The sequence below is a fragment of the Anolis carolinensis genome, chromosome 3 (genome assembly GCF_035594765.1).
Source record: "Anolis carolinensis isolate JA03-04 chromosome 3, rAnoCar3.1.pri, whole genome shotgun sequence".
Lineage (NCBI taxonomy): Eukaryota > Metazoa > Chordata > Lepidosauria > Squamata > Dactyloidae > Anolis > Anolis carolinensis.
In genome coordinates this window covers 48559466-48573992 of record NC_085843.1, presented here as the reverse complement: position 1 = coordinate 48573992, position 14527 = coordinate 48559466, and the positions used below count along the sequence as shown (strand labels likewise).

General features: G+C 40.9%; 1 protein-coding gene across 2 annotated transcripts in view; it reads left to right on the top strand.

Moving 5' to 3' along the window:
* Positions 1-14527, top strand: part of myh15 (myosin heavy chain 15) — a 149645-nt gene that overhangs the window by 78863 nt on the left and 56255 nt on the right. For both annotated transcript variants that reach the window (XM_062974863.1, XM_062974864.1), the window contains 3 exons: positions 966-1221; positions 10711-10953; positions 13665-13841. In XM_062974863.1, coding sequence (XP_062830933.1) covers positions 966-1221; positions 10711-10953; positions 13665-13841 — 676 coding nt within the window. The remainder of the gene's footprint in view (positions 1-965; positions 1222-10710; positions 10954-13664; positions 13842-14527) is intronic.

Here is a 14527-nt window from a genome sequence, read left to right as displayed (position 1 = left end):
AGTTCTTTTGGGGTGACTGCTAGAGGACAATTGGGTAAATGTGTAAGCAAGCTTTGCCCATTCTTACAAAGGATTAAAAAGTATTTTTTTAGAAAAGCCATGCTGAGAAACAACAAGCAATATACGTATAACTAGTACAGATAGATATTACTGTGTACCTCATGACTTTCTGACCTCAAGGAATATTCAAGGCAGCTCACAAGATATGATCAAACAGAATGCAATAGTACACAAACCAACAGAAATGGCCATTGTTATTTTAAAATATGCTTTGGATGCCATGAAAGAAATAAACTAAACTGCTAGCTTGCAAAAATCCTCCCAATTGAACAGTTGGCAATTCGAGCCCGGGTCAGGGTGAGCACTCACTGTCAGCCCCAGCTCCCTTCCCACCTAGCAGATCGAAAGCAGAAATGCAAGTAGATAAATAGGTACCACTTTTTAGTGGGGAGGTAATAAAGGCATCCTTAAGGACATTGATCAGGAGGTCATCTAAGGACAACAAAGCTCCTCGGCATGGAAGATGGAGCGACAACACTTTCCACCACCCCCCGTGGCCAGAGTGGTGGAAATGGAAAAAGATGGGAAAAAACCTCTGTATATTGTCTGTCATTGTTAACTGTATAATGACATTGAATGTTTGCTGTATGTGTTCTGTAATCCACACGAGTCCCCTCGGGGAGATAGAAAGGAATATAAATATTAAAAAGTATATTATCATCATCATCATCATCAACATCTGTAAAATGTATAAAAGAAGAGGATGTGTGCTCTATGTGGTAAATAAAGTAAATACTATAACTTTGGAAATGTGGTAAGATTTAGTAAAAGAATAAATCACAACGATGCACTTAAAAAATCCTTATCGTGTGGGAAGGTGAAAATGCTAAGAATAAAAATTGACCATTATCGAAGATCACACTTAGACACACTGCAAATAATTTGATGCTTCTTTTTCAAATTAGAGATGCGCTGCTTGTGATCCAATGGAATATCCGAGCTTTTATGGTTGTGAAAAACTGGCCATGGATGAAGTTGTTTTTTAAAATCAAGCCCCTGCTGAAATCTGCAGAAACTGAAAAAGAGATGGCGAATATGAAGGAAGAGTTCCTGAAACTGAAAGAGGCCTTGGAGAAATCAGAAGCCAGGAGGAAGGAGCTTGAAGAAAAACAAGTTTCCCTCGTTCAAGAGAAAAATGATCTGCTCCTTCAGTTGCAAGCAGTGAGTAGACTAAATATTTTTATTGATGTTTGGACCCAATCTTGGCTGTGGTACATGAAGATTACAGTAGCGTAATTTCCTTTGACACAAACCAGAAATGAAACAGTAGAACCGGAACATATCTACGAACATCAGGCCAGTAACAGTGAGTTAAACAGAGACAATTATTTCCCCTGGAATATTACATAAATTATAGTAGCATCATCAGAAAACACATATTAATTCACAATGCTCTCGGAGGGAGCATCTCCCCTAAATCATCGTCAATTCCTCCCAGATCCCTCCAGTATTTTCTGTTGGTCATCAGGGTTCTGTGTGGGAAGTTTGCCCAGTTCTATCATTGGTGGGGTTCAAGGGGCCCTTTGATTGTAGATGAACTATAAATCCCAACAGTTACAACTCGCAAATGCCAAGGTCTATTGTCCCCGAATTCCACCAGTGTTCAAATTTGGGCAAATTTGGGCCATCATTGTTTGAGCCCAACGGACTCAGCTCCAAAACTCAACGTCAATGTCCACCAAACCCTTACAGTATTTTTTGTTGGTCATGGGAGTTCTGTGTTCCAAGTTTGGTTAAATTTCATCGTTGGTGGAGTTCAGAATGCTCTTTGATTGTAGGTGAACTATAAATCACAGCAACTACAACTCCCAATGACAAAATCAATACCTCTCCCCAACACTACCAGTATTCAAATTCGGGTGTACCGGGTATTTGTGCCAAATTTGGTCCAATGAATGAAAATACATCCTGCATATCAGATATTTACATTACAATTCATAACAGTAGCAAAATGAAATAGCAATGAAAATAATTTTATGGTTGGGGGTTATCACAACATGAGGAAGTGCATTAAAGGGTCACCACATTAGGATGATTGAAACCACTGCATTATAGCATTAATTAGCACCTTAATTTCATGAGGAATCCAGGCCAGTTGACCATATCTTCTTTCCAGCCAGCATCACACTATATTTCAATTACTCCCTCCACTATTCATATGATTATCTACTCATCCTACCTTTAGGCAACATCTTCCTTCCCGTCTCTGTACCCCAATGACCATAATTTAAACTGATTTCATCACCATACCCATTTGTATTTCTATGGCTATGAAAACAGACAGACTGCTTATAATGGTCTGTTCAACCAACCCCAGTCTGTTTTACTTTTCCAGTTTTGGGGGCAAAGGTTAAGAATTTAAAAAAATGATTCACAATGCTAGTAATATTGTGTATGGGATGAACAGTGGTGCTCACTCTATGTAACCCTAGAATCATAGAATCATAGAATAGTAGAGTTGGAAGAGACCACATGGGCCATCTAGTCCAACCCCCTGCTAAGAAGCAGGAAATCGCATTCAAAGCACCCCCGACAGATGGCCATCCAGCCTCTGCTTAAAAGCCTCCAAGGAAGGAGCCTCCACCATGGCCCCGGGGAGAGAGTTCCACTGTCGAACAGCTCTCACAGTGAGGAAGTTCTTCCTGATGTTCAAGTGGAATCTCCTTTCCTGTAGTTTGAAGCCATTGTTCCGTGTCCTAGTCTGCAGGGCAGCAGAAAACAAGCTTGCTCCCTCCTCCCTATGACTTCCCTTCACGTATTTGTACATGGCTATCATGTCTCCTCTCAGCCTTCTCTTCTGCAGGCTAAACATGCCCAGCTCTTTAAGCCGCTCCTCATAGGGCTTCTTCTCCAGACCCTTAATCATTTTAGTCGCCCTCCTCTGGACGCTTTCCAGCTTGTCAACATCTCCCTTCAACTGTGGTGCCCAGAATTGGACACAGTATTCCAGGTGTGGTCTGACCAAGGCAGAATAGAGGGGGAGCACAACTTCCCTGGATCTAGACGCTATTCCCCTATTGATGCAGGCCAGAATCCCGTTGGCTTTTTTAGCTGCCGCATCACATTGTTGGCTCATGTTTAACTTGTTGTCCACGAGGACTCCAAGGTCTTTTTCGCACACACTGCTGTCAAGCCAGGCGTCCCCCATTCTGTATCTTTGATTTCCATTTTTTCTGCCGAAGTGAAGTATCTTGCATTTGTCCCTGTTGAACTTCATTTTGTTAGTTTTGGCCCATCTCTCTAGCCTGTCAAGATCGTTTTGAATTCTGCTCCTGTCTTCTGGAGTGTTAGCTATCCCTCCCAGTTTTGTGTCGTCTGCAAACTTGATGATCGTGCCTTCTAACCCTTCGTCTAAGTCGTTAATAAAGATGTTGAACAGAACCGGGCCCAGGACGGAGCCCTGCGGCACTCCACTTGTCACTTCTTTCCATGATAAAGACGACACATTGGTGAGCACCCTTTGGGTTCGTTCGCTTAGCCAATTACAGATCCACCTAACCGTAGTTTTGTCTAGCCCACATTTTACTAGTTTGTTTGCCAGAAGGTCGTGGGGGACTTTGTCGAAGGCCTTACTGAAATCCAGGTACGCTACATCCACAGCATTCCCTGTATCGACCCAACTCGTAACTCTATCGAAAAAAGAGATCAGATTAGTCTGGCATGACTTGTTTTTGGTAAATCCGTGTTGACTATTAGCAATGACCGCATTTGTTTCTAAGTGTTCGCAGACCACTTCCTTAATGATCTTTTCCAGAATTTTGCCTGGTATTGATGTGAGGCTATTTGTACATCACCCTATTTGTACATCATCTGCTGTTTGACGATCGGGATGGCTCTATGAAGGAGAATGTATTTTCCCGCTCCTCCTTTATCCCAGTATGTTGATGTTGTCAGTAACATGAAGGGTGAGTGCTGTTCTATCTGCCCTTGGGCCAACAAGCAAATAAAGCATACCAAACAAGAACCCTTTGGTTTGGTCCCAGGTCTTTCTGGAAATATCCACCCTATATCCTCCATTCTCCCCCTTTAGCCTATGGTAAAAATCTTTGACAATCTGTTCTCATTCAAAACCAGTTCTTGTAAACAGCGCTGGTGCCTGCAGATTCTATTTTTACTCGATACTGAGCAGCATACTCATAATTGCTCTAGCAAAGTCTTCATCTCTATTTCTCTATTCATATCACTTTATGATTCATAGCAAGAACCATGCAATTAAATGTATTGTATTCACTGTTTAAAGAAAGAAAAAATGTGACTCTTCTGTTAATGCACCTTACAAAGTACGATCTAGTTCATACACATTATTCCACAATAAAGCAGGTAGCTTTTGTAGATTCAATTGTACCATCTTTCTGGTTTTTAGAATTTAAAGACATAGCTGTAGAATATCAGTATTCAAAGAAATTGTGTAGCACTTTAGAGACTAACCGAAAGAATGATGTCAGTAGCATAAGTTTTCATAGACTAAGGGTGCATCTTTACAGGGCAGAAATGTCTATGCTGATTTGGGGTGGGGTACTCCGGATCAGCATTGCCAGAGGCCACAGTCCACACCATTCAGGAGATGGATGGAGGCTCAACTGCAAGTCCCTGAACCGCTCTGGTGGCTGGATGGTGGTTTCATGGCTGAGCGGTTACCACAACCATATTTATCCCCGGACTGCAGTAATAGACATCATTGACTTGGTATAAATTAGACACCAGAGGCCTGATACCTTAGGCAGAATATTAATGTAATTTCTTGTGTCAAGTCTGCATCAGTTCACACAATCAAATAAAAGATACCAATTTTGAACAAGAGTGAGCAACAAACGTGACCCTAGGCCTTTCTGTTGCCCCCAACTGTCCCAAATTGCTGAAACTAAGTGTTCACAGCAGTTGCCAAGCCCCTCAATTAAAAAAAGAAGTAGGGAAATTGGGCAGAAATAATCCAAAAATGAAAATGATGTCATGTCACCTCTGGTTTTGTTTTGACACAGTGCTGCAGACTGATAGAGGAATGTGTATGAAAATGGCATTTGCAGTTTATCACTCCTGAGGCCCTTATTCACCGCACATTTATAGGACTGTGATTCCAGTTTAACTGCTATTATATCCTGAGATTTACCATCCAGTGGTATATAGAATTCTCATCTAGAGCCCTTCCTCACTGCCCCTTTCTCCCAGAATATGATCCCGGATTATCTGTTTATCCCAGGTTATCTGGCAGTGGAGACTCATATATTCCAGTTTAAAGCAGATAATCTGGGATTAGATCTTGGGAAAAAGGGCTGTGTGGATTGAACATAATCTTATGCCTTTGGAGTCTGAGGGTGGGAACAAAACTGGCCAAGATCATTCATGGCATTCCAAATGAAAATGCTTAAAATGTGTTGATATAGGACCTCATCACACGGCCCACAGCAGTGGTTCTCTTAAGGGAGAGGCATGGGGCCCTTGTCTGGGCAGGGAACTCTCATGGAGGAAAGTGAGGAGCAGGCGTAGTGTGCACAGCTTCCCTCCATGGAGCTGGCATGGATCTGGTAACATGGGAAGCCTCCCATGTTGCCAGCTCCATAAGGAGAAGCTGCACACTCCATGCACACTCCTCGCTTCCTTTGATTGCCTTGCTGACTGGCAAGACAAAGTGAGACGAAAGCCCCATCTCTTGCCCTTAAGAGGACTGCTGCCGGCTGCCAACAGCCATGTGACAAGGTCATTATTGTTGGGAAGCATATCCTCACTTTTCAGATCTTCAAATTATTCATTTTAATGCATAATTCAGATGTATGCTTATCCATCTTTACTGAGGTTGCCCAATGTCTAATGGAGATGTATTCCCATTTAGAGCCCAAGGGCTCTTCTATACAGGCACGTAATACAGCTTGAATTGGCATTAAAAAGCTGGTTCCAAACCACATTGTGGTCAGACAGGGGTCTCCTGAGCCACCTTGGAGGCAAGACACCAGTCCTATAGCCTAGCTTTGCTTAAAGTAGTTCCAACATGACTGGGAATGAGGCGGAATTTCAACCCCAAAGCGCCACAATTCTTTCCAAAACAAGGAGAAAAACTATCTCTTACCTGAGTAAGAGATACCCGAGTCCTGAGTCCTGGGAGCATGCCATGGGTGTGGGTACAGCCATCCTGGATCTTACATCTGGATCTGGGATGGTTGTCCCCACTGCTCCAAAACAGAGGAAGATCCATATCCTAAAACATAATTCAGACCTTTCCCTGTGGCTTTTTTAAAACCAGGGATGCAGCCGCATTAAGCAGCTTACCTCAGATTAAATCACATCAAGCTGTGTGCATTGTGTGGACTCACACAGACTAATGTGACTCTACGGTGCATTATTTGGCGATGCAGATGCAGCCCAAGTGCTGGATTTCAATGTTTTAGCTGCTTTATCTCAAAACAGTCAGAAAAAAACCTCTAGAGAAAAAAAATTGTGGTTCATTCTACAATGACTGTTTAGTCTTCCCAGGTAGTTCAGTGATTGCAGTCGCATTAAAAAACCCTAAAAATTCAAGATGTTAGTATAGGTGTTGTTAGTTGTTTGTCTACTCACCCAACTGAGTGAACACAAGGTTTTCAAGTTTCAAAACTAAATCATGTAATTTGTACACATACAATCCATCATTATTATTCTTGTGATTCAGGAGACGGGACTGTGGGTTATGTTAGGCTTGCAAAGTAGTCCAGTATTGTCATATCTATCTTTACTGTGTGGGAAAATAGTCCCACACAATTGCTAGTTTCCTATTCTGCTGGCTTTTATAAGGGAATGCAGGACTGGGACTGTGAAGCTCATTGTAGAAACTGTTCAGTTCATCAGTAGGATGTGGGGCATAGGATAAAGGGAACCGGGGAAATAATAGAGAGTATGACTTGCAAATGGTAAGACATATTCCAGAGACACATTAGCAAATAACAGAGAAGTAAATCATGTTTAGATCTCTCATAGGGAAGGTTATCCTATCTTGATAGACCTGGTGCCCAGTCTGACAGATCTACCTGAAAATAGATATCTGTTCTTTAAAATTATCAGACATTTTTGTCCACAAAGTGTAAAGTATAAAATATTTATATTTTTGAAATTATGCAAAAGTTCTCTTAATGCTATCAGATGTATGAAAAAGTGAAAAAGAATAACCCAAGCTGCTCCGGAACCCACCTTGAATAATACATCAACATTTTCCCTTTCTTTAAAATAACAACAACAACAACAACAACAACAACCTTTTATTTAAACCCCACCTCCATCTCCCATAGGGACTCGGGCGGCTTACAGAATAACACACAATAATGCCATAACATATATGATACAATTCAACAATATATCAAATCAGAACGCAATAGATAGAACTGACATATTTAAACACATAATAAAAGTCAAAATGTGTATGTGTGTATGTGTCCATGTACACAGAGAGAGTCCCACTTCCACGAACAGGCTATAGTCCCCACTACACAGGAGATACTCATGGCCCTCCCTCTACTGACATTGCAGGTTACATCTCTCTCAATTGGTGTGGAATTTGCATGATCCTGCCCACTACTTCTCCCTTAACCCTTTCCTACCCTTTCTTATGCTGCACTGTAAACAGAGAGGAATTGATCAGCAACTGATCATCCTTGAGGGGGTTTGAGGACCGACTTAACAAGATAGAAGTTGTAGTTCACCCTGTATCAAGACACAGCAGTGTGAACCCACCAAATGATGGACCTGGTCTAAACTTGGCAGACAGACTCCCTGTGATCAACAGAATATACTGGAGATGTTTGGGGGCAAATGACCTTAATTTATGGGAGTTATAGTTCACCTGCATTCAGAGAAACTGTGATCCCCACCAACAATGGACTGGGACCAAACTTGGCAGAGAAGCCCCATGACAACCTGAGCATACTGCAGAGGTATGTGGATGACTGACCTTGAATTTGGGAGTTGTAGTTTGCCCTTCTCCAGAGAGCACTGAGCCCATCCAACAATGGATCTGGACCAAACTTGTCACACAGACCCAACATGGCCAACTGTGCATACAGGAAGGGTTTGGGGGTGAGACTTTGGAATATCCTTGGCTAGTAAAATTAATAAAAGCAATCTCAATTATATAAAGACAATAAAATATTTGCTACCCCATTGTTATTCTCCACCAAATGTTCACCTTTGCTTCCAAGTTGAGGGAAATTAGACATGGTGAGACTTTTGGACTTCTTCACATGGGGAAAATTTTGGCAGAAACTCCAGTTCCACAACAGCTTAGCCATGGAGCCCACCGGCTCCCATCACTGGAGTTGCCACCGAAAAAACCGCCATAGGCAACACAGTAGGCTTCCTGTAGTTGTTTTGCCCTCAACGGGGCAAACCAGCTAGACGCTTCCACCCATGTGATAAGGTTGGGGTGAGGCCGGGACAGTGCGGAGCATGGGGTGGCAGGTTCCCACATCCCTGGATATGTATCGCCAGAATCACCACGATCTACTGTGATTCTGGCGGCACATCTGAAGAGTTACTCATTCTTACAAAACATGGACACGAGTAATAAGATAGATAAAGCTACAAAGGAGAACCATGATTACATGAATTGCTGTAGAAATTGACAAGCAACTTCGTAAATCTTTAAGTCTTCAAAATTTGGAAGAAATAAATGCTGCTTATTCTTTCAAAGTATTAAAGTATCTCTCAATTAAATATCCTCAGAATTTCTTTCTTACAGTAAAGGACCAACATTAGGCACATTCATATTCATCTGATAGTTCATAGCTACTTTATTTAGGATTAAATTTAGACTTCTGTGGGCTTTATCTGTAAACAAATATCCTAAAAGAATATGACAATAACCAGGCTCCATTATTGGTTCAACTAAGAATTGCAGCCTTAGTTTCACTGTGCATTCGTTTACATTACTTAACATGTAAATAAATGAGCTACAAATCCTAAAAGGCCTGGATATAAATAATGTTTTTAATCCATATTCCAATCTGTTGAGTCGGTTGCCATGGCAAATCGTTGGAACAAGGAAAACTTGGAGAAGTGGCATTTTACGTACAATTTGCAAGTGTGCCACTGAACTAGCAAGAAAATGATTCTTAAAGATGACAGAAAGTACATTTTTATGTTTGAGAACTCCTATCTGTCATGTCACAATGTGACCGGTTGTTTGTTATCGTTACATGCAGCAGTTTTAACATGTCAAGTGGTTTATAATTATTAACTCACTCGTTCTGCTACGTCCCTTATGAGATGGAACATGAGGAATTGTGGCATAGTTACAGTAGTATGCCTGCAATGCTAATATCATTTAGTCTACAGTCCTGTGTCCACTTGCTAGTATACCCCATAGAATTCAATCAGACTTTGCTCTGAAAAGACATGTATGGCATTTGGCCATTATCAATACTTCTAGGTTGCATTTACACTATAGAATTAATGACGGTTGACACCACTCTAACTGCCATGGGTCAATGCTATTGAATCATGGAAACTGCAGTTTTAGAAGGTCTTTAGCCTTTTTTGTCAAAGAGTTCTGCTGCCTCTCCAAACTATAAATTCCAGGATTCCATAACACTGACATAGCAGTTAATTTGGTGTCAGACTGCATTAATTCTACATCATCAATGCACCCAGAGATAGAGACATTCCATGGTGGAAATATATGGTTTAACTCCATGTCTGAGAAGGTTTGCTTGGACAAATTTTTGAAATCCTTTAGGGAGTTTTTTTTAATCATATGTTGGATCTGTCAATGTCCTGTGTCTATTTTAATTAATTTAATTTAGTTGTACAGGCTCTGTTTGGTGTCAGACTTTGATATCTGTTTTTAAGCTATATTTTATTGTTGATCACCACCAAGCAACCCCATTATTAGTAGACTTTGTGAGACACCTTTTCCAGGATGGGAATCAGCAGTCAATCCAATGAACTATCCATCAGATTGTAATGGAACTCAAAATTAATATTCCCAAATTAGTAGAGAAGAATGATAGATGACATGTGCTTTGCCCCAGAGGCCAAGATTGCATTTGATAGGTTTACATTGCTAGACATTACTCTGGGTTGAATGTTAGAAGAAATGTCCTGACCTCAAGAGAAATGTATCAATTGAATCGATCACTTAGAAAGCTAGCAGGCTCTTTTTGAGCTACAAAATAGGCATCAATCTGTATGCTGTTTTCCAAAGTTTGGAAGTATCAAATTTTAGGTAGCACATTTACCATTTAATAGTAAATTTTATTTTTATTTTACCATGAGGACACATCATCACATCTCAGAGTTAGTATAATAAACAGGTTAGCATAATAATAAACTTTTCTATGTTTTATGTCATTCTCTTATCAATCCTTGTCCTTCCTCCCCAAAAAGGAGTAAAAAGTCTAAGCATAATGTTACAAATAAAGTAACCTTGTTAAATTTTGAGAATGATAATAAATTATCTTCAGGACTTTTGTAACAAAGCTACCACTTTTAAAAAGACCTTTCCCACTGTGGCTTTAGCTCTGGATCCTTTGCATTGCACACAATATTGGACTTTATGGCTAAGTCCAATCTTATAATTTGGTATACAGATGTTTGGGTGTGTGCAGGCTTTCTGGATAATAGAGAAAATTGTGGAGGAGAATCTATTTGTTTTTTCTGCTGGCCACTAATGCAGCTTGTAAATCTCCACAGGAGCAAGATACACTGGCAGATGCAGAGGAAAGATGTGACTTGCTGATTAAATCCAAGATCCAGCTGGAGGCCAAAGTCAAAGAACTGACTGAACGGGTGGAAGACGAAGAGGAGATGAACTCCGAGCTGACATCCAAAAAGAGAAAGCTGGAAGATGAATGCTCTGAGCTGAAGAAAGACATTGATGACCTTGAAATAACACTGGCAAAAGTCGAGAAAGAAAAACATGCTACTGAAAATAAGGTAGTCTTAATACTTGATTTTTTTTTTAAACTAAAACACTCCTAGCATAGTTTTATGTTGGTAGCTAATATGAAAAAAATAACTTTTCAGAAGAAACTTGTAACTGGGTTCTGTGTCCTCACATTTGAGGAGTATAAAATTGTATCTTCACCCCTCATGAGAAGGATGTCTGGTGGGGAGAAATGGCTGTCAGGAAGCTGTATAACTACATGACCCTATGTTGGACTTCTCTTCCAACATTGCTAAAAGTGAAGGCTTATGCGAGTTACAGTTCATCAACATCAGAACAGTGGTTCTCAACCTGTGGGTCCACGGATATATTGGCCTTCAACTCCCAGAAATCCTAACAGCTGGTAAACTGTCTGGGATTTCTGGGAGTTGTAGGCCAAAATACCTGGGGACCCACAGCTTGAGAACCATTGATCTAGAAGATCATATGGAAGCTTTCCAAGACTTATTCCACCAACAGTGGGATTTTCCACTTGTGCAATCCCACCAGTACCACCAATTGTGCTGGTGGTACAGGGAATCCCTTCAGTGTGTCCAAACCGACCAAATCACTTCCACAATGGTCAATATGGTTCTAAGAGGAAGGGCTTTCCCTGATCTTCACTTCTGCCACTATGTAAAGATTTCCTGTTGCCCCATTTGCACGATACCAAATGCCCTCAATATATCTATAAGGATTTCTCCAACTTCCATTCTAAATAGACACCACCGCTTTGTTTTCAATGTTGTCACCTCAGAAACCTTGCTCTCAGATAGTGTTTCTGAAGACCAAAAGTGTATAAAACAAAAGGAAATCTTAATTTAAGAAGTTAAACATAACACAGCAGATTAATTACTCAATACACATAAGACACCACACACCCTCTTATACTTCTACCAAACTAATTGGGACCACCCATACCAAACCATTCAACCCAAAACTCTTTTTTTTGTTTTGATTCTATTCCTTGTCTAATTCAAACCCTTGTCTAACTGAATGCCCCACTGTCACTCACCGTCATTCACCCACCTTATGCTAATTTGCTAAATAATTTCACCAACTACCCTGTTTCCCCTAAAATAAGACATCCCCAGAAAATAAGACCTAGTAGAGGTTTTGCTGAATTGCTAGATATAAGGCCTCCCCCAAAAGTAAGACCTAGCAAAGTTTTTATTTGGAATTATGCCCACCAAACAAAACACCAGAGCATGCAGGATTGGTAAATGTACGTACCATAGAGTGTTGTACATGGAAATAATGGTAGTAACAAGAAATTCTTGATAGGATTCTCAGTTTGTCAGGTTACGCTGGTTTGTGATGACAACTACTGTACAGTATATAATAAATGTTCCATTTTTGGTTCAACAATAAATGTAAATTCTTCTTCATGGAAAAATAAGACATCCCCTGAAAATAAGACCTAGAGCATCTTTGGGAGCTAAAATTAATATAAGACACTTATTTTCGGGGAAACACGGTAGCATTCACTCCAACGTTCCATTTGCTCCTTATACCTCCTTGCCTATGCTTTAATATACACATACAACAATAAATCAATAAGATTTCTAGATAGAAGTCTTTGACATCATAATGTTCTATCCTGATGTAGTTATGTCCCATTTTTATTCCATTATGGAACTCAAGAAAGTTTACAGAAAATGCTTCTTTAGTTTCCACTTGTGCTTCACTTCAGCTAACCTTGTAACCAAAAATGAGCAAAGTATGACCACTGCCAGTGGCCTTTCCAAGCTATTTTGCCTATCCCTAGAGTCCCACAGGGCAAAATTCCCCTCAAACCTTTTAGGAGCATGTGTTCAGAGACCTGTCAGCCCCTCTTTCATCAATGAACAGAGGCAAATTTGCATTGGAAGCAGGCGGCACATTCCCATTGGCTATGGCGTGCTGGACTCCCACCTCTGCAGGGAGACCTCATTGACGTCATCCAGGCTTGGCCAACCACGACCAAGCCAGGTCCAACTGGTGGCGGTGGGAACTTTGAATCATTTTTCTACGTTTTAGGATGTGAACAGGAAGTGCCTTCATATTAATATCGTATTGTTGAAAACTGCCCCCCCCCTAAAATGACTCAGGGAGGCAAATGCCTGGATGGCATTTTGAAGCACTCTGATGCAAAAATGCTGGATTTTTTTCAGTTCCCCAAAGACCCCTATAGAGAGCCTATTAGATTTACAAGTTGTGCCAGATGTTTTTGGAATTATTTTAATTGGCCAGATCATTGTTTGTAACAGCTCAGTAACAGGGTTGTTGTATGTCTTTCGGGCTGTGTGACCATGCCTCACAGCCTCTGAGTATGCCTGCCATAGATGTGGGTGAAACGTCAGGAGAGAATACATCTGGAACATTGCCACACAGCCCAAAAGACATACAACAACCCTGTGATCCTGGCCATGAAAGCCTTTGACAACACATAGCTCAGTAACAAAAAGCAGAAAACCAGATTTGGTCTCCCATGTTCCAGTATCCTAGCTGATTTCCTTTGCTTCCCGTCTTCATGTAATTTCAAGGAAGCCCATTGCCAAAAGGTCCAGCATTTCTTCTGTGATTGGGAATGCCTTTGTGTGAGCCGGCCTCATGCTGATGCATAGAGCTTGGTTTAGTACAATTGCAGGGCAGGCAATCATTTTAAGCCAATGATGAAAAAAACTCTGATTTAAAATGACCTTTACAAAGCCCTCCATTCTTTGTTTTTCTTTTTTCACAGGTTAAAAATCTGACAGAGGAAATGGCAGCACTTGATGAGACTATCAGCAAGCTTACAAAAGAAAAGAAGTCTTTGCAGGAAGCTCACCAGCAGGCCTTAGATGACCTGCAAGCAGAAGAAGACAAAGTCAACACTCTGAGCAAAGCTAAAGTGAAACTGGAACAGCAAGTAGATGATGTAAGTTTGCATCCTCAAAGTAATATCCCCTGGATAGCAGGAATCAAAATCCAGTGCACCTGGAGAAAGCCTTGTTAGGGAAGAATCAGGCCCGTAGCCAGGATTTTGATTCGGGGAGGGGGGGGGGGCTGAGTCTGAGTGAGAGAGGATCTACCCTAGCAAACCTTTTGTATTGTTATCCCAATACCCCCATGCATTTGGGATATATTGAGCATGGTGATCAGATCATAATATGAATAAACATAACAGTTTAAATAATACCAGTAAGGCCTTCTCACAGACCACCCTGAGAATTTCGGAGGGGGGAGGGCTGAAGCCCATCAAGTCCCCCCGCCCCGGCTACATGCCTGGGAAGAATAGTTCAAGTTGGGAGTTTTCTGGTTTTCTGGACAATTGGGTGGCTTCATTAAGTCTATTGCTAAATATTGGCTAAATTAAATTAATTAATAAGGCACATTCAGTGTGTTCTATTAAACAGTCAGGAAATCACTAGTGGTCTATAGGTGTCCCTTTCCACCAACCTACATTTGGAAACATTCACAGCAGACTATAAAGAGCAATAAAAGGTGGCATTTTAAAACATAATCTTTCTTAATTGGGTTAATTCAACTATTTATCACATGAAAGGGGCCGTAGTGGTGCAGCAGGTTAAACCGCTAAGCTGTAGAACCTGCTGACCGGAAGGT